Here is an 18,382-nt window from a genome sequence, read left to right on the forward strand (position 1 = left end):
GATATGACATGGCGCTATTGAATCCTGCAACATTTGTCTGCTGTGGGAATCCGGGAAGCTACCTGCCAAATTGAGTAATCTGTGTAAAGATTGACAATACTCTGTCCCAGACGTTTATTCAGGAGACCAAAGTGCCTCAGGAAGGTGTACTAAGCTGCATTCTCTTTGTAGTTAAAATGAATTCTCTGTATAATTCATTAACACCAACAATGTTTTGTGTGTGCATGTCGATGATGTTCAGCTGGGTAATTAGTCTTGCAACCTCGCCATCTGTGGAAGACAAGTTCAGCTCAGTCTGAACAAAGTATCAAAATGAGTAAATGAGGATGGGTTTTATCTGAATGCGAGTAAACGCCTCTTTGTGTTTTCTTCACAAAGAGGCATGGTCCTGATTCCAGTCTTTATGGACAGCAGTTATCTCTAAACACACAGCACAAATTTTTAGGCACAATATTGGACCTAAAAGTAACCTTAATTCCACATTTAAAGCACCTGAAACAGAAATGTCTGAAAACAACTAACCTTCTTAAAATTTTACCACATATAACATGGGGCTGTGATAGGAAGTGCTTAGTGAAACCGTATGAGAGCCTCATACTTACACATTAGGACTATGGTGCTATAGCGTACCAGTCCGCTACGTCGCGCACACTAAATATGCTTGATCCTGTTCACCACTTGGGAAGCCAGCTGGCCACAGGTGCCTTCAGGATGAGTCCTGTGCTAAATCTAAATATGCAAAGACTTTACGACTTTATCTGCAAAAGTGTTTTGCCAATTTCATGTATTTCTTAAAGGTACATGCCAGCTCTGGACGTCCTTGATACCTAATTGGGAATGAACTGACATGTGCTACACTTTTTATGAAACCAATCTGCAGGCACTGAACCCTTCTCACTGCGTGTGGCGAAAGCATAGCAAAAAAGAAAGTTGCAGTTTCGCCTGAAAGGCAAAGCATTCATTGTGATAGCAAGTTAGTGGACAGCTATGTGAAGTAAGGATAGTAGTTTCATCGGTTGTATAAACATAGGCATACTAACTAAATTAACAAGCATGGTGTCATGTGCCCGCAAGCAAACATGAACACATCTCACTCGATGTCCGCGGAAACTCACTGTCAAAACGCTGCAGTGAGGAAACGCAGCAGCAGCAGTGAGCGAATTAACCTTCATGCTGCTGCTTGCATCAACATGAATTATGCCGTGAAAACACAGTGCAGCGTGGACTCTGTACCTGTCACAGCTGGCTTTCAAGATACAGCGGCCCGACATGTCACGCATGATCGCCTGGGTCACCCGAAGTAGAATGTGCACCTCCTCCCTACCCTCCCCCCGATGCCTTGTGCACAACGGAAGACGGCATGCTTCCTCCCCACTTTCTGCCTTTGTGTGCGCAAGATTGAGTTGCGATTGCCGGCTCACCCTCGCATGCTTTCACTCGGACATACAGCATATGGTACGCAGCGACAATTTTATCGCCCTTGGACTTGTTACGGAACATCACAACCTCATGGCAGCATCGACGGCAGAAATGCACCTGGAGTGTCCATATAGTTGCTATCACAATAAAATGGGTGTTTCACTAATTCTAAATCCTCTAATGGGGATAGCGAAGCTGTTGCAATGGAAGTGGCAGCTTGTCGAATGTGACATCGTTTGTTGACATGACAGAGCATGCATCACAGGCACACATCCAAATGCAGGTTTTAGAGCTTCAGTCAGTGTACTTATGTCTTGAATTCTACACTGATGCATCAGTCACGCATGTATTTCTTATGCAGCAGTTGGACCATCTTTATCAGAATGTGACATCCTGCACCCGCAAATGAGTATCTTCACAGCAGAGGTCTAAGCAGTATTACTGGCGGTGAAACACGTTAAAGGGAAGCTGAAGAGTCTGTCGAATTCAATAAGACGCTCATATATGGATGCGGGAACCTTATAAACCATGCAGGTAAAATTTTGGGGGTGATTTTTCGCTTAGGAGCGACGCAATCGTTGGTTAAAATTGCGCTGTAGCTGCACCTCCCGTCGAGCGCCGCGCGCTGCTGCTGATGATGACGATGCGAGCGGAGACTGGAAACCGCGGCGTAGTGACGTCAGCACTGGTGTTCCGTTCCTTCGCAGTCTCTGCGACCATGCCTCACTGGGCTTATTTCTGCGTGCGTGCCATCCTAATCTGCTGCGCTCGTCCTTACATTCCTTTGTTTGTGTGTATATAGGAGTGGTAGTTGACGTGCGCAGCATCAGTGGAACTTGTAGGCTGATCATGCCGGCGTTCTGTGCAGCCTACGCTTGCACGAACACCAGCGGCCGCGACGATGTACCGATGTTCCATTAGTTCCTGCAAGACAAGAAGCTTTCAGCTAAGTGGGAGGCTGCTGTGAAGTGAAGCAACTTCAACCGCTCAAGAACAACTGTGTTGTGCTCCAACCACTTCCGTGACGATTACTAATGGAGTTTATCAATAATGCGTGCTTTGGGTTCTCCTTCGTGTTAGCACGCTGAACGGAAGGTGCATGATTATCTCCCACCCTTGACGCAGGTTTCATCGCCAAGCGCCGTGAATTTTCTATTCGCACATGTGTTGTGAAACAGCCTGCATGCAGCTACCATAACGCAGTGCAAGCGTAAAGTTTGCATGTGTTGGAAAGCCTGCTCACGCCAGGACGCTGCGCTCTTCTCTCGCACACATAGAGAAACCGACCATCTCACGTAGCCAACGGAATTTGCCAATTATGAGTAGTGTGTGGATGGCGCACTGATGAAGGTTCTATACTACATGTGCTACAACAGCCGGTAAACTGTTCCTACGTTTAAACCGTCTGTGTAGATTGCCGACAGCTTTGGGGCAGCGCACAAATGCCGAAGATCGCATCACCGCTTACGTTCTACGAGGAGGCATGCAGGAACATAACACTACAGTTGTTTGCCCGGAAACGTACTCACTGGAACGCTGAATGCAGCTTACCAAAAAACATACTCACCAAAGAACATTTCCAACACAAGGAGATGCTAACAACTTCGCCTTCGTTCGCGTGGAAAGCAGTGCTTGCACCAGCATTTTTTGCTTCTTGGAGAGGCCGGCTCTTTGCAGTCGGCTGGTACATGTAGGGAGTAAAGTATAAACCCCTCACAAGTGATCTTGCAACGCGACAAGCCAGGCGATGGCTGTCGCGTTCACTTGTCGCCTGCAAGCCGAACTCCACGCGAGCGACGGCTTTGAGCGACGACTTCCCGGTATGAGGGCAGCAATATAAGCCCCGAAACTAGCGTGACGCATGCTTTATCAATTTAAGTTGATGTATTTTACTGAAAAAGGAGCATAAAATATTTCCGAAGGTCTTGCACTAGGTTCTTATTCTTGCACGTGCAAAATTCAATAGTATGCTCGTTCCATGCGACAAACAGTAGTATTTGAGTTATGTACATAGAGTTCCGGCTTCGCACTATTGGCTAGTCGCTCATAGTACTTACGGGCGACAAGCGACAAGTCCTAGATTTCTAGAATCGAGCGACAACACCGAGCGATCTGTTCAAGCGACGGCCTGTTTTGTCGTTCGAAGCCGTCGCCCATCACCGTCGTGCGCGAAATCGCTCTCGTGGAGTTTCGATTTAACGCCGAGCTCCTCAGAGAAACGCAAGCTCTCGAGATTTTCCATGACCGTCTCAGTAAAACAGCACCAAACTACCTTGCACCATGTTTCGTGTGTAGCGGCAGCAGTCGGTCCAGACGAACACCAATGTTGACGTCGCGAGGCGCCCGACCAATCACAGGCGGAAACGAGGCGCACGAGCTGGGCGTGTCTGCTGCTGCACTTTTCGTCGAAATAAAATATGTTTGTGCTTTCTTTCGCTCAATTTCGATGCGATATTCGAATTCAGAGGGTTGAAAACCACGACGTACTGCTCTTCACTCATTTTTTCTGGAAAAGCTTTCAGCTTCCCTTTAACAAATTGAAGCTGTCAAAAGCAATCATATTTACACACTCATTGAGCGTCATAAAAGCTTTATTCTTTCCGAACAAGCATAAGAACCCGGTAATTATTTATTTTTATTTGCCCCTGTATGAAAACTGCACATCTGAGCAACATGTCATAATATGCTGGGTGCCTGGACACCAAAGGATTCAAGGCAACATGTTCACAGATGAAATTGCCATGTCCATAGCAAGGAAGGCTAACAGCAGTTCCATAGGTATGCCCAGCACAGATTTAAAATCTTTCTGGCAAAGAAAGTGAAGTCATTAGCAAGGAATGTGGGATAGTTAAACGTCAAAGAAGCTGCATTTAATTAAGCTCTGTTTAGGAAACTGGCTGTCAACAACAAAAATATGATAAACTGAGATCACTTTCTGCACACCTCGGATAGGCCATACATATGGTATGGACTCCTACCTTTTGATCGATGATGAATTTCCAATCTCCAATAAATGTTGTGAGATGCTGTCCTCCATGTCTTGCTTCAGTGTCAAGAAGTAGAAGTTGAAAACATTACCCTTCATCTGGCATTGTTCCTTGAATCAGAACTGTGTTTTTTTACCAAATAACTTTTGCACTTTTTATGTGATGTTGACTTATTACATGTTATAAGTACGAGACTCATAGCACATCAGTTAATTTTTTTTCCCCTTTATCCTCTGCTATCTTCAACACTAGTTAAGGAGGGAAGGTGTTTAAGGTCCGAAGTCTGCGCCCCTCGATTGACTCGAGTGCACAGCGGCAGCGCAAAGAAAGAGCCATTGCCCGGTAAAGAGACGCTTTATTCAAATGCCAAGGCCGGGTCCTAGCCCGAACCTCCGCTCTCTTTCACACAACCAAAACATGACTAAACCCTCAGTTGCACAAGGCGTTGCAAACCAGTCAATCACATATGGGGGTTCACACCATTGCAACCAATAGCACCTAAGCTTTCGGGATGGCCATGGCATTGGTCAAAACAATGACACAGTCTGCAACACACAAGGGCATAGCTACACTGAAAGACGTGTCATCTCACTCTCCCCTTGATGTCCTCCGGCACAAGGCTCGAGCTCGCACGTGTAACCATAGATTGTCTGCATCGTTCCCATTTGTCTACGCGCAAGCTCGTGGGCTGTACATCTCCTGCAAGAAGCTAGCATGCCAACTACGAGAATGTCCCCTAGAAGCCAAGGCTATTGAGGATATGGGCGACTGACATAGAGCTGCCCGGACAGTGCTAAGAAAGCTTGGCCAACCCATGCAGCTGTGGGCTGGTTTGCAGAAATGTCCCAAACACAGTAATTGTGGCCTAATGGCGATCCCACACAAATGCACCCATTGCTCACAGCTCACTAAGTGGTTATCGAAAGATCTCAGTTTTCTCAAGCATTCTCAAAATGTGCACCGATGCCACAAGCAGTGACGCTGAAACCATGTATTGCGTTGCCCAATGTCCGTGAATACGCCTCCCCATCCTGTGATGAGGCCCGTAAACAAACTACAGCGGTGGCCGAGAATGTCATCATGACATCTGGGATGCCCGGAGGCATCTAGCGTTAGCAGTAACTTCAGCCACACTCTCTCCTCTTCTCATCACGCCCGTCTCCCTGAATGCTTCCCGTCTTTCCTTTTGTTGCGAGTGAGAGTGTGCCTTTGGCAGCTCTTCTATGGTGCAGCTAAGGCGAATTTCTTTCCGTGCGTGCATGTCTACTGTGTCCCCTCTTCGTGCAGCCAACCCGCGTCCTTTGTTTGAAAGAAGCATATACAATAGAACCATTACATGGTAAAAGGTCGATATAGCAGCGTAAGAAATTGTCTTGCACTTTGCAGCATTTGCATAAACTGGGCCTATATGCCTTATGCTGATACCTTATGCTGAACACATCCTCTCGCCAGAGACTCTTGCTGTGATAGTAGCGTTTTGTTTGGCACATGTCCGCACGAGGGCCCCTCACCAGGTTTGGCTATTTCGAACTGACAAGCGCAGTGCATACAATGTAGGCTAATGATTGTCCCTGCAAAGTATTTCACCACTAGCAGTGTGAAAAGAGCTCAAATTTCAAATCAACTGCTTTGTGCCCTTCTCCTCGCAAGCCAGAGAGTCGATTTCAGTCGTACAAATGCGCCTACGTAGTTTATTGTACTGTGCCGTCACTCTAAGGGGCATGTGAATTTGAGAATTATTCAAGGCATGAGCATTTATTTGTATGATCTGTTGCTTCAATAGGCAAATTAAAGTTTAGAGAAATAACAAGACCTACAAACCGGATGTCTGCATGTCTTTGTTTTACTTCGTACCGTAGCAAAAGCGATGTGCTTCTGTTTCGTCTGCCTGTTCCTAGGTCATGCACTTGCACGCAAAGAGAGCGAAACTGTGATTTTCTACCGTGTTCCAGTGTGCGATCATGCTGTGATCTGCTTGCATCTGCCTCAATGTTTGTGTAGCACTGACTTATACCGCTAGTCAGGTATCCTCGTGCACATCGTGCAAAATTGTGTGCTGTGTAAAACAAGAAAAATGGAACAGCTTGCACATGAGGCCACAGCAGAAGTGCGCCTCATGGCATAAAAGCAAGAAAAAAGAAAGACAGAGCTTGAGATGTATACGTCACGATCCTCGAGCTCCAGTATGGGAGAACGCAGGGAAGGAATTTCACTTGTGGATTCTAGACAGCGGCAAGTGAAGAGAATGTCTATGTTGACAGTAAGGCTTGCCTCCTGAAATCATAGGTTTGCGGCGCTGAATATTTCTGTCTCTGCCATTAATGAACAAATTTGAAAAATTCTTGTGGTAGAACACTCCCTAGAGGGCATGTAACGATTTCCAGCGTATAACCAAAATTTGCTATGTGGCCTGGTGAGGAGCCCTTTAAAGGCTCTGTTGAGGCATTGACGCTACTTACAGCAACATATTTTAGTATGTAACCTGTCCGTAATATATATTTTGTTCACAGCACACGTCACTTGTCATTGTCGTAGTTTTTATACATGTATGTTTTATGCACCTTTCAGCAGGTGTTTTTTAGGCCTCTATACAGCCATGTTTCATCCACCCCTCAAAATTTGGAGTTCGTGTACCATTGACGAGCCATTATCATTGCCTTGGTGCTCTTTGACCACATCTGGCCCTTGCACCAATAAACCCTACTAATCGTCAATAACTGTGTGGATTGACCAAAAGTTTCGACATCACTGATGTTTTGGGTGATGTGCTGATTGCTTCCAGCTTTTGTGCAAGTAAGCTGGGCTATGGGTTTGGACCGAAGTACTCTGTTGGCTACCAATGGTATCTGTGTCATACATTCACACAGTGGTGCCTGTCTTATGATGTAGAATGCTGTAGTAACGCACGAAACCGAGTTATTGCGAATCTCATTTGTGACGTAGATTTTAGACACGGCTCGTATACAAATGCTTTTAGCATGACCTGTTAAGCGGATGAAAATTACTGTCAGTATGTCAGAGCGGAACGAAAAAAAAAAAAATATTTTTGACCAGAACAAACATATTGCCGAAACATTATTTCCTATCGGAGTAAAACCGAAATATTTTTTATGGGTTTTTGGTTCAAGAGGAAAGCTTGCAATCCAAAACAACCGACGGCAAGCAACATCAGAGTTAGTGCTTATCTCAAGGGTCCACATAAGCGTGTATCTCAGGCAGGGATAGTGCAAGCGATAGCTGGTCGAGCACTCCACTTATCCAAGCCTGCCACTCGGTGCACCAGCAGATTGGCACCGCAGCAAAACCCAGCGCTTGCACCCTGAAGAGCTTATCATGTTGTTATGTAAGGGTACCGCAATTTATTACCGAAGTTTTATCTTTTGTGTTCATTGAAGTTCATTTTATCGGAACAGCGGTCTTGCATTTCGGTGAGTACACTCGATGACGTGCTGCTTCAAGGTCATGCTCGGTGACGTGACTCAAGCCCTACGCATGATCTCATAATTCACTCATCGAGAAAAATAAATATAATGTTTGGTTCAAAAATTTCTAAAACCAAAACCATTATCAACCGTTACAGATCATTTTTTTTGTTCCGTAGCAGAACTGGAATGGAACATTTTTAAGTGGAACGAAAATAAAACCAGAATGAAAAATATTTTGTTCCAATACGCAACCTAGTTGCTATAGGAGCCTGCTGGTAAGAGATCGTGATGTATTCCAGTTGCACAAGCAGAAACATGGACACAAAAAGGCTAGTGTATGTCTTTTTGCGTTCGTGTGCTGCTTAAGCTACTAGAATACCATATGATCTGGTACACTGTTTGGTTTTTAATTTGTAGTACTGACATCTTCACACAAGAAGAATCTGAGAAACAAGGGGCCTGATTCTTAGTAACAACCACACAAAGCGAAGGAAAGCTAATGGGTATTTGTGTTTCTGGGAAAATGTCATTGCGCATTTAATAGGTAACTCATCAGTTTGGGATAGCGTAAATATTCTCAGCAGAAAAGTAAAACTAAGGCAGCAGGGAAGGCAACTGTTGCTGCCACTGGGAGCTGAACGCAGAATGTCTGCTTGACGTACGTGATCATCTCCCAGTTAAATGCGTAATAAGTATGATAAAGTTTATGCGTAATATGAAGCATATTGCAAACTTATCTCTCTGATTTTACAGCCTAGCAAAAAGAAGTTATTTAAATCACTCTGTGCTTTCCTTGGCTTCATCATCTTTCGTCTTACGATTTTGACGTCTTTAATAAATGTGCAGTAGTTTGTAATTTCTTTTCACTTCATCGCTCTTTGACCCCAGTTAGCCTTTTAAATAAGCAGCTGCCTGGCTCAGGAGAGTTTGTTGTAGGACCAGTTGGTACAGGATTTTAAACAAGAAAGAGACAGACACCATGCAATGATTTGCAACTTGGAATTTTATTTTTCACACAGTAAAATATGGGCACAAAAAGGACGAGGGTACAGGGCAGTAAAGATGAGCAAGAACCACAACAAACAGGAGAATGAGGATGCATAGATTGACGAGCTGTCGTGTGCACACACTGGCACCCAGGCTCGTAAAGGTTAACAGGAAAGGCATGTTAGTTGTGCCATTCATAATCGCAAATTCCTTGTGAATTCTCTTGCCTCAGGATGGCATCCTGTCCCGTTGAAACCCCGCTTTCAAGCTATGTCCTGCGGGTCAAGCGAATGGAGCCTAACCTTCCGGATCCTGCCGCTCTCGAGCGAGAGCTGCTGTTGCTGCGCTCACCCTTCAGCAGGACCAGATTCCAGCTTCCCCTGCAATGCACTGAGACCCTGACGAGGGCTTGTTGTCTCTTTGAGCACCTGGACGTGTTGAATGAGATGCTCTGGTTCATCGGATTCGAAGTCACTGAGGTTGCACCGGGAAGAATTGCCATCGGTCACCTGGAGGATGCCACAGTTACAGGCAAGAACTGTGACAAGGATTCCATCGAATACGGAGCCATCATGTTGCACTGTCTTCTGGCTAAGCACCGCTGTGTCAGGAGCATGGAGGTATGGGAAATTCAGTGGCCTTGTTATTACCAGCCGGATTAGCTACAGCGAGTGTTGCTCCTCAATGCATTCAACTTGCTAAGCAGTGACAAGCAGCAGCATTTCCTTCCTAGCTCATTCAATCGCAACAGCCATGTTCTGGCTGACAAATCTTCTTTGATGTTGAATTACATAAAATTTAATGCTAGAGAATAGAAGAGTACATGAGCTATACTGTTATGTTTTAGTACCTGCATTGGAAGGATGAGTCGACTGGCAGCTTTGGGTAGAGCATGGCAGGCAGCAGTTAAATTATTTTTGCTTCTTCGCTTGTCTCTGAAGAAAGCTTATTTAGAGATGTTACGACTGAGGACTTCCTCAGCGCCATCACATCTCCTATACTTTGGTCCTGTGGTTGTAACTGCGAGACCTCACCAGTGCAGGTTCTTTTATCCTTCTGCCATCACCAGTAAAAAGATTATCCCAGCAGAATAAAAAAGCCAAATTTTAACAACACGGCACAGGGCTAGAAACAAGATCAAGGACGTGCTCTGTAAATCCGCCTTTTTAGTAAGGCGTACCAAATATAACCACTTTGAGCAATGATGATGTTACAGCAGATATTATATCACTTAAAAAGCAGCTGCTGCACTGCAGGTGATTTGTTCTGTCAGGGGCAAATGTTTACGAACCACAGTTTCGATAAAAATTAAATGTTGCTCCCTTATAACTTCAGTTGCCTAAAATAGGGACTTGCACCCTCCAAGATGCTCAAAAGAGGTAGTACAACCTGCATTTCTCAACTGTGGTGTTAGGTTGAAACCATACTTGGTTTTCTTTTTTTGTTACATCTGTAGCCCACTAACTTTTGTCGGTGATAGTACATGTGTTTAACCCTTTCACTGTCGGACCTTTCTGGCCGTGACGCACCCCCAGTGTCGGCTTGGTTTCAGGGAACGAGCATAACAGGGAATGAACATAGCCGTTTATTTCTGATTATGATTGGTATACAAATAACATAGTCAGTGGAATATGGACATTTGAGTGTTCTGCAGCTGTTGTTAGTAAACATCATCATCATCAGCCTGACTATAACATCCATTCAACATCCTAATCTGACGATGCGGGACTCATCTCTTCCTCGCATGAGACGCTGTCCGAGTCCGAATCTGAGCTCAGCTCGTATTCTGAATCGGAAGAGCCACCGCTCCAATGAGCAGACGAAGGTTCCGCGCGCTCAGCCATCCAAAAGCAGCCGCGCGCAAGGAGGATGCGCTTTCAGCCGCCCGCACAACGGAGAGAAATGGGACGTTGTGTGATCAAGAAGACAGAGGGAGATGGAAAAAGGCTGAAACAAAGTTCGAGGGGCTTCACGTTTACTGCTGCAAGCCGGAAGCGAGGGTGCGGTGAGAGAGCGAAAGCAGCAATCGAGTCATGTGTCGGTCTCTTTTCAGAGAGGCAACGCGTGCCCCTGAACTTGACGCGCCGTAGCAGACACACCAACAGAAGAAAAACAAAAACCTTCAAACCAGCAGAGATAGCAGAACAACCCTTGAACACATAACCACACGCAGCGACGCATGATCCAGTGAACGCAGAGCGACCGCGCCACTCAGCAAAGAGAAAGCGGGGAGTGGCAGTCACACCGTACTCTTCAATACATGTACCAACACAGTGCGGGGCGAAAATACGAACTTGTAGAAAGATTCAACAGATGGTGCGGCCAGTCCAGTAGCGCCAGCTCTGTGCTCGGGCACGAAATTTTGAACGCTCGATAGAGAACGTACCGGTATGTCAGTGACACTGTGGGGGGGGGGGAGCGCGAAGATCGAAACGGTTAACTGTGTGCTTCCTCACTAGGAGTGAATGGTCACGAGTACCGAGGTAGTGGCCTGTAACAATTGGGAGTTGAAATCTTTTGGTTGTCGTGACATGCGCTTTCCTATGGCAACATGAACTTTTTGACTGCTGGGTTTTTTTCTTGACTGCGTCTCAGCTTCATTAATTTCTTATTTTTTTGTTGTTTCAGTGGAAATTTCATGCTACACACAATTCCGTTTTTCATTGTCAGTTTTTTCTGATTCAGAATTTGGCTTTAATAAATCTCTTTGTTAAAGTGCACTTAAACCTACCCCAGAAGTTTACTATGGCTTTTCTGCAGAGAAAAAAAAAATGACAGTGCACCAAGAGATTTGCTCCACCTGCCGTCAGAAATTTAACTTGCAAGGTTTGTGTGTCTGGATGACCTCTCCAGCAGTGGTACAACAGGTAGACAATGTTCATTACTGCATGAGTTACATCTGGAGAGGCAGAGAATGCACTGAAAACACAAAACGAGTACATTTGGGCATGCTTGGGGCAGTGCAAGTGTGGGTGCCCGAGTTATCTTGGGAGTGTATGGGTTAAAAGGAAACTCTAGCTTGGTTTCAGCACAGATTTCCCTATTCAAATGCATGTAAAATGCACGAATCCTTTTATGAAATCGATTACACTAAGTTTGTTGCATTTGAGAAATTAAATTCTTGTAACTGTAAAAGCAGAATTTTAATTTATGGCCTGAAATTTTTTTTTAATTTCAGAAAATCGACGAGGTAAATACTGTGAAACCTCATTAAACCGTAGTTGGCCGGAGCATGGAAAAAGTATGTACTAAATGGTAGTACTGCTTAACCGAAATAGCATGAGATCCCCCACTTACCTGTCAAAAACAGAATTCAGTGAGAGTGCATTGAAAGGGGAAAGAAAACATGCAGAAACTTAGCATGACAAAAGCTTTATTTTCGTTTGATGCCACGGCGGCCTAGTAGCGACGACAGCGGTCTCAAACGTCCCGAAGGAAGCTGTGAGCCGGCGTTTCAGCCAGCCACCTCGGCAAACACTCGCATGGCAGATTCCTTGTTGGCATTAGATATTCTTCCTGCACGGGCACGGTAGCATTGCAGAAGTCGCAGAACGCCTTTTTCATTGCGGGGTGCTGTTCTTGTCGCGATGATTGCATTCATGAGGCTGACGTAACGCATAGCTTCTGCCACTGTCGGGCCTGAATCGGCCGTGCTGTCGATTTCCATGTCGTCCTCATCACTGTCACTAGTCGACACTTCGGCAACAACACAGGCAACGATGGTGAAAAATTGAACCTCGTAGCCGACATCTTTTCATGGTCGCAGCATCACTTCCGCGCAACTTCTTCGCATTCCAAATGCCACACATCGTAGTCAACAGTACATTCCTGTACCGTGCCAGCGCCAACTTCTTCATGTTATTCGATAACATGAACGATGTCTAATTTTTCTTGTATGCTGAGCACCTGGCGTCTTCTTTATCCGAGCTTCGACAATGATGGGAGTCCTTGCTTGCACGATGCCACAATGCTCTCTGGCACGGCGCTGAAATGATGTTGATGTTGATGCGACTTCACGCGCAAACGCACAGGGCGCTTGGAGGCCGTTGTTCTGATCTCTAAGGCTTGTTCTGCCGGGCCGCCCGATGGAGATGACGCACCGCTGTGTTTGCGCGACAAAAAGTGGAAACACTATGTGTTAACCAATACGTACGCAATAAGCTGGTACAGCTTATGCGGATACAAAACATATTATGTTCTATGGCCGCTGAGTCGGGGATATTAATTTACTACTTTTAAAACGAAACTACTGTTTAAGCAGGTACGGTTTAATGAGGTTTTCTGCATAAAGAAATGGTAGGCGTCCATAATCTTCAACTTACATGTCCCTTAGTGGCACTCGTACCTTGGTGTTGGAGTTCTTTAGGTTAAGCGAGCAAACGTCTTTTCCCTGGCACAATATGCAGGGTGTGTACCAACCTGGAAAACCGGGAATTCTCAGGGATTTTGAGTAGTCTGGAAAAACTCAGGGAAACTCGGGGAATTTGTGCTTCTATCAGGGAAAATTAGCTGTAATTTTATTGAAAGGGTCGAAAGTTGAGGTAATGCTGGCTTGAGAAACCGAAAGGAATCGTAATGAATCTAAAGACAAAAGGCCGTCTTTTATGCCCTGTTGTCGGCTGGAGGAGTTGCCAGTGCACAGTGAATGACCTACTTTCCGGATTGCCGATAATTTGGATGACTTCGCGGCACCACCACGTACCCCATATAGTCAATGTGTTAGAACGTCTGAAATTCCAAACGTAAGAACTCTTCGCCGTCTGAGTGCAGACGAGAAGAATCGAAATGTGCCTTTTTTGTTCTTGACCACAACCATTATAAAGCCTATGCATAATAAAGGCAAGTGTGGTTGTTGTTTTTTTGTCATGGAAGTGCAGAAAGTGATGAAAGGAATTAAATGGGGCATCTGCTTAAGAATGTTTGGTGCGTGCAGACCGCTTGGTTTGTCTTGAAGAGTCGTTCGCGTAGCATTCGACAGATGGTGAGCGCGATCATTATTAGCTACACTTGGCACACGACGTATCGTTGCGGCAAGTTCAGGGTGCGATCATTACACGGGAAATAAAAAAAATTGAATTTTGATGACAATATTCAGGGGTGCCATCATTACGCGAGTGCGATCATTATGTGAGTAAATACGGTAATTCCGGTTCCCTGAAAGTCAGCTTCGCCTCCATAGACGAATGTTACTTGGTGAAGCATACGCAAAAGTATTGCAGTGAAGCATAACAAGCTAAGAAGGGGCTAGTGCCATGGGACACAGTACGTATTCCTTAATTATACACACGTGCACACAGTATTTCCTGTCGCAGTATGAGCACCGATATGCCTAATATGTGTACCTGTAGGTCTTCAGAGCTTTTTCGAATGTGCCTGTGGCGGTTTGAGCCCTTAAGGGCAGTAAATGACACGCATTTATTTTTTCCAGCTGGCCGATTTTTCTGACGTTATCACGGCCCCTAGGAAGTTAAAAAAATCAGACGTGGACTGTGCAACTGACCAAGAAGATGGTTCAAGTGGTCTGTGGGGCAAACGAGTAGCGGAAGGAGGACAAGAAGTGAAAGGACCTATGCATTGAGGAATTAAAGGGAAAGGAAGCGTGCTGCTGCCGTTTTGAAGGAGCTCGAGCTCAAAAAATCTTGGCTGATGCCGAGATGCAGGTGTCCCTCATCCAAACCAAAATAAACTCTTTAACCCTTTGAGGGTCGATTTTTTTCGATATATGCGACCACCCAGGGTCGATTTTTTTTTTATAGCAGATTCCGATTCTTCATAGGCACTTATTTCGAAAAAAATTTACCGTTATTTTTCTAGGGTGACCGTAAAGTAAGAAAAAAATGTTTTGTGTTGGTATATATGCACTCTTCATTCATGAATAACAACAATAAAAAAGGAAATAAACTTATCAGAATGACAAATTTGATGCATTTTTATGCACATAGTTCAAGGCTTTGAAAATATGCACACGAGAATATTTCGCAAGCCTCAAATGTTACTGCTCTTACACTAATATGTACGTCCATAGCGTAATCGAACTGCGTAGGTGCCCGCACTCAAGAAAACTGTTTGGTTCTGTGCCCATAAAAAAAAAGCAACACGTGTGACAAACTTCCGCCAATTTTCATCTTATCGCCAACCAGCTAGGGCAGTTAGTTTTCGCGAGTCTTAAAAAAAAGAAAAGAAACGGAAACGCATGCATAGCTGCATCCTTCCTATGCACACCCCTGTAAGCACTAAACGAGCGAGATACAAGCGGTCGCCCTTTGAGCGATTAGGAACGAGATAGCCATCAGTTTCGCAAGCGCAAAAAGCTGAAACCGCCCGGGAAACAAAATCCAAACGGCCGCCCGCCCATGCGCACGCCAATGTGCGAGCGGTAGTATATAGACACGCGGGAGCAAACTAGCGCTAAACCAAACCACGCAACGAAAACCGAGAGAGGGAGGCACGCGAAAAAAATTTCCTGTATCCCCACACAGTGACAGTACATGACAGAAAAGAAAAAGTAAGGAAATTGCCGAGCTTTTTAAATGTACAGACGGTGCCGCAAATATACGACATCGACCATTTTCGAACTTGTTCGCAGCGCCGTATATTTACGTCATTGACCGTCAAAGGGTTAAAGCAGCGAAACACAACACTGAGGCGTCGTGCGTGGGCTGAGAGTATGTCAGGACAGATGAGGTTGACTTACGAGCTGTTGAGAGAGAATCTAAATTGCGACAAAGTTCGGGCCTCGTACCACTGAGCTTGCTATCAGTTGATAGAAATAGCTCATATTCGAAAATATTTGCTTTTGTATGCATCTCCTCTTTATTCATATTTGAGAATGTCCGACTCGATTTGCAATCTTTTTCGAAGACATATTATTTGCTGTGCATTTTACTAACTCCTCCCTTCTATTCTCTTTTTGAATAACATAAACAGTACTCCTTACTAAGTAGTTTTTTTTTTTTAATTTTTCGTATGCTTACTAGAGAGTGACAGCATTGGGCGATATGGTTTCAGCCCGTCTTGACATAAAACATAGTTCTGCATCACTTGGGGAATTTTGCAAAGGCACTCAGGGAAAACCTGTAAAACTCGGGGAATTTGGAAATGTCAACTTGGTAGACACCCTGAATATGCGGGCGAGGAGTGAGGAAGGGCCAGAGGGAATAGTGTTCCTGTATATGCTCCCGCAGGGAGCAGAGTTGCGCATACGTCCGCCGCCGTGATCCAGCTCTGCAGCGAAGCCACTCCTCGCGCGCGCAGGAGCCAAATGCCGCGCGGTGTTCCGCCTTTTTCTCTAGTGGTCGCGAGTTACAAGCGCCAATTGTTCGCAGGCGCTTAGCAAAGGGCACTTCTTAATACAGGCTACGCTCGAACGAGTCATTCGTGCAGCCGGAGGGGGTGGGCTTCCAACCAAACGAAACTTTGTATGTACCTATGTAAACACGCGTATACAAACACACACACGAACGTACAAATAGGGAGTAGGACCGCCTTCGATTCCCCAAAATAAAATACTCCCGTGGCTCGAACAGCTCCAAAGTTCGCTCGCAAACGCGCAGTCCGTTGCCACAAAAAGCGGTGCAGTGATTTTCAGCATGCATATTAAGTTGTCTTATCATGGTCAGAAAGCAAGAAATGTTTTAAAGAGTGTTTACAGCTTCACACACGTAAGGTGGACACTTAGCGCATTTTGGCTGCCGAAACCAGCCAATTAATGACCGTCGCCAAGAGAGCTATCGTGCCTGCAGTTATGTCAGTGACCGTTAACAGAGTGCCATTTATCACTAACCATGGTTCACAACAGCTGCACGTTTTCGATACATGCGGTGCAGACACAGATTTAAGCGCATTTCAAATGTTGACATGCGCACATTTTAAGCAAAGCTTACTTTTATTTACTATTACAATTTAGTAGTACTTACTATTTAGTAGTGCTTACTATTTAGTAGCAACAAATCTGCAAGTAGAAAAAGATTCAAGATGCAAGAGCTTCTAGCTGCTCCTCTGAACGCACGATCGACGGTCCACTGATTGCAATGGCGATGGTACGGACGGAAACGACGAGTTCGCATGAGTCGGCGATGCGTCCGTAAAGTTGGCTTCGCAGCGGCACGGATCATTTGACGTCATTTTTCGCGCTCGGCCAATAGCGGTGCGAGCGGCGCCGGAAAAGTTATGCGCAACTCTGCTCCCTGCGGGAGCATATACAGGAACACTAAGAGGGAAGTGCAGTGCGCGCCACCTGGTGGGGCGTAGCCCCCTAGCGAGCAGCACATGAAATGCACCTTACACGCTCTCTCCGGTGATGTCGAGCATGTAACGAGTGCTCACGCACAGCTGTTGCGAGCGAGCAGGTGAGTGCCGGGACCCACAAGAGAGGAGGGAGTCGCGTCACATCCACTCTGCTAGGCAGATGTTCATGTTATGCCAGGCAAATGTTTTCCATTAATTAGCTGGTTAAATGTCATGCCACCTTCTTGTCCGTGACGTCATTACTTCCGCTTTCTGCTTCCTGGTATCACGTAATTTTGCCAAATTTATGCTCATGTGGCAGGTCTCAAGTATACGATTTTGTGTTTGGTGTGTGGTAATCAGTGATTTCTAAATAATTATAATTATTCCAGACACTTCAGCAACTCAACTTGTAGCTAAACTTATGCTCTGATGTCATATCAATAATGCAACCCATAAATTTTGTACTGTACTACAGTAAAAGCTCATTAATTCGACACCCATTCATTCGGATAATTCGGATGGCTCTGTTGGTCCCGGCCAAAGTGCATGTTAGTCTATGAGACCAAACCTTTGTTAATTTGTCAGAATTTGGCCCCGCACTGCTTAATTCGGACAAATGCTGACGGGTGCCGATACATGAAAGTGTGGTAAAGCAGTGCTGCCACCACTGGAGTGAAACCAAAACCTGAGAGGCATCGCTATCGTCATCAATTAGTGGAGGCGATCGCAGCGTCACCGAAGGTCGGTGTCTTCTTTCTTCGCTCCACTGCGCCTTCGACACCATTTTCCCTTGTGTTGTTGAGTCGGCATCATCTGTTCTTGCGGAGTTTTCTTTTTTCATTGTTACCGTGTTTTGCATGCCACCACCATCTTCTGCTACAATGATGGCAACACCGGCAGAGCGGCAGAAGTACAAAGCCAAGAACTTGGTGACTAAGGTGGAAATTTTGCAGGCTTTGAAGAACGGTGAATCGCGACAGCATGTTATGACCAAGTACAATGTGAAGCGGAGCTCGTTAGGAACGTACGTGACAAATGAACAACAGATTCTTAAGCCTTTGAAAGCGCGAAGTTTCATGCATCAAGAAAGCAGTTGCGAACCGCAGCTCATCCCCATCTTGAAGAAGCTTTGCTCCAGTGGGTTACTGACTGTCGCAACGCGCATCTGCCATTGAGCAGACCTCTCATGTTATGGCACAAGGTGAGAAGTACGCTGCAATGATGAACATTGAATCGTTCAGAGCTTCAAAAGGGTGGTTCATGAGGTTTCAGGAGAGACATGAATGCGTCTTCTGAAGCGTGTGCGGCAAAAAGGCCAGCCTTGACGAAAGCGTG

The 18,382-nt window shown here is 45.4% G+C and overlaps 1 protein-coding gene across 2 annotated transcripts in view; it reads left to right on the forward strand.

Annotated features, from left to right (window-relative positions):
* Positions 1 to 18,382, forward strand: part of LOC126537821 (uncharacterized) — an 82,616-nt gene that overhangs the window by 17,671 nt on the left and 46,563 nt on the right. Inside the window, exon 2 of one of the 2 annotated variants that reach the window (XM_050184904.3) lies at positions 9,051 to 9,438. The exons of the other annotated variant lie outside the window; for it this stretch is intronic. Coding sequence (XP_050040861.1) covers positions 9,052 to 9,438 — 387 coding nt within the window. The 5' untranslated portion in view covers position 9,051. The remainder of the gene's footprint in view (positions 1 to 9,050; positions 9,439 to 18,382) is intronic. 2 annotated transcript variants of the gene reach the window in all.

The sequence above is a fragment of the Dermacentor andersoni genome, chromosome 4, assembly GCF_023375885.2.
Source record: "Dermacentor andersoni chromosome 4, qqDerAnde1_hic_scaffold, whole genome shotgun sequence".
Classification (NCBI taxonomy): domain Eukaryota; kingdom Metazoa; phylum Arthropoda; class Arachnida; order Ixodida; family Ixodidae; genus Dermacentor; species Dermacentor andersoni.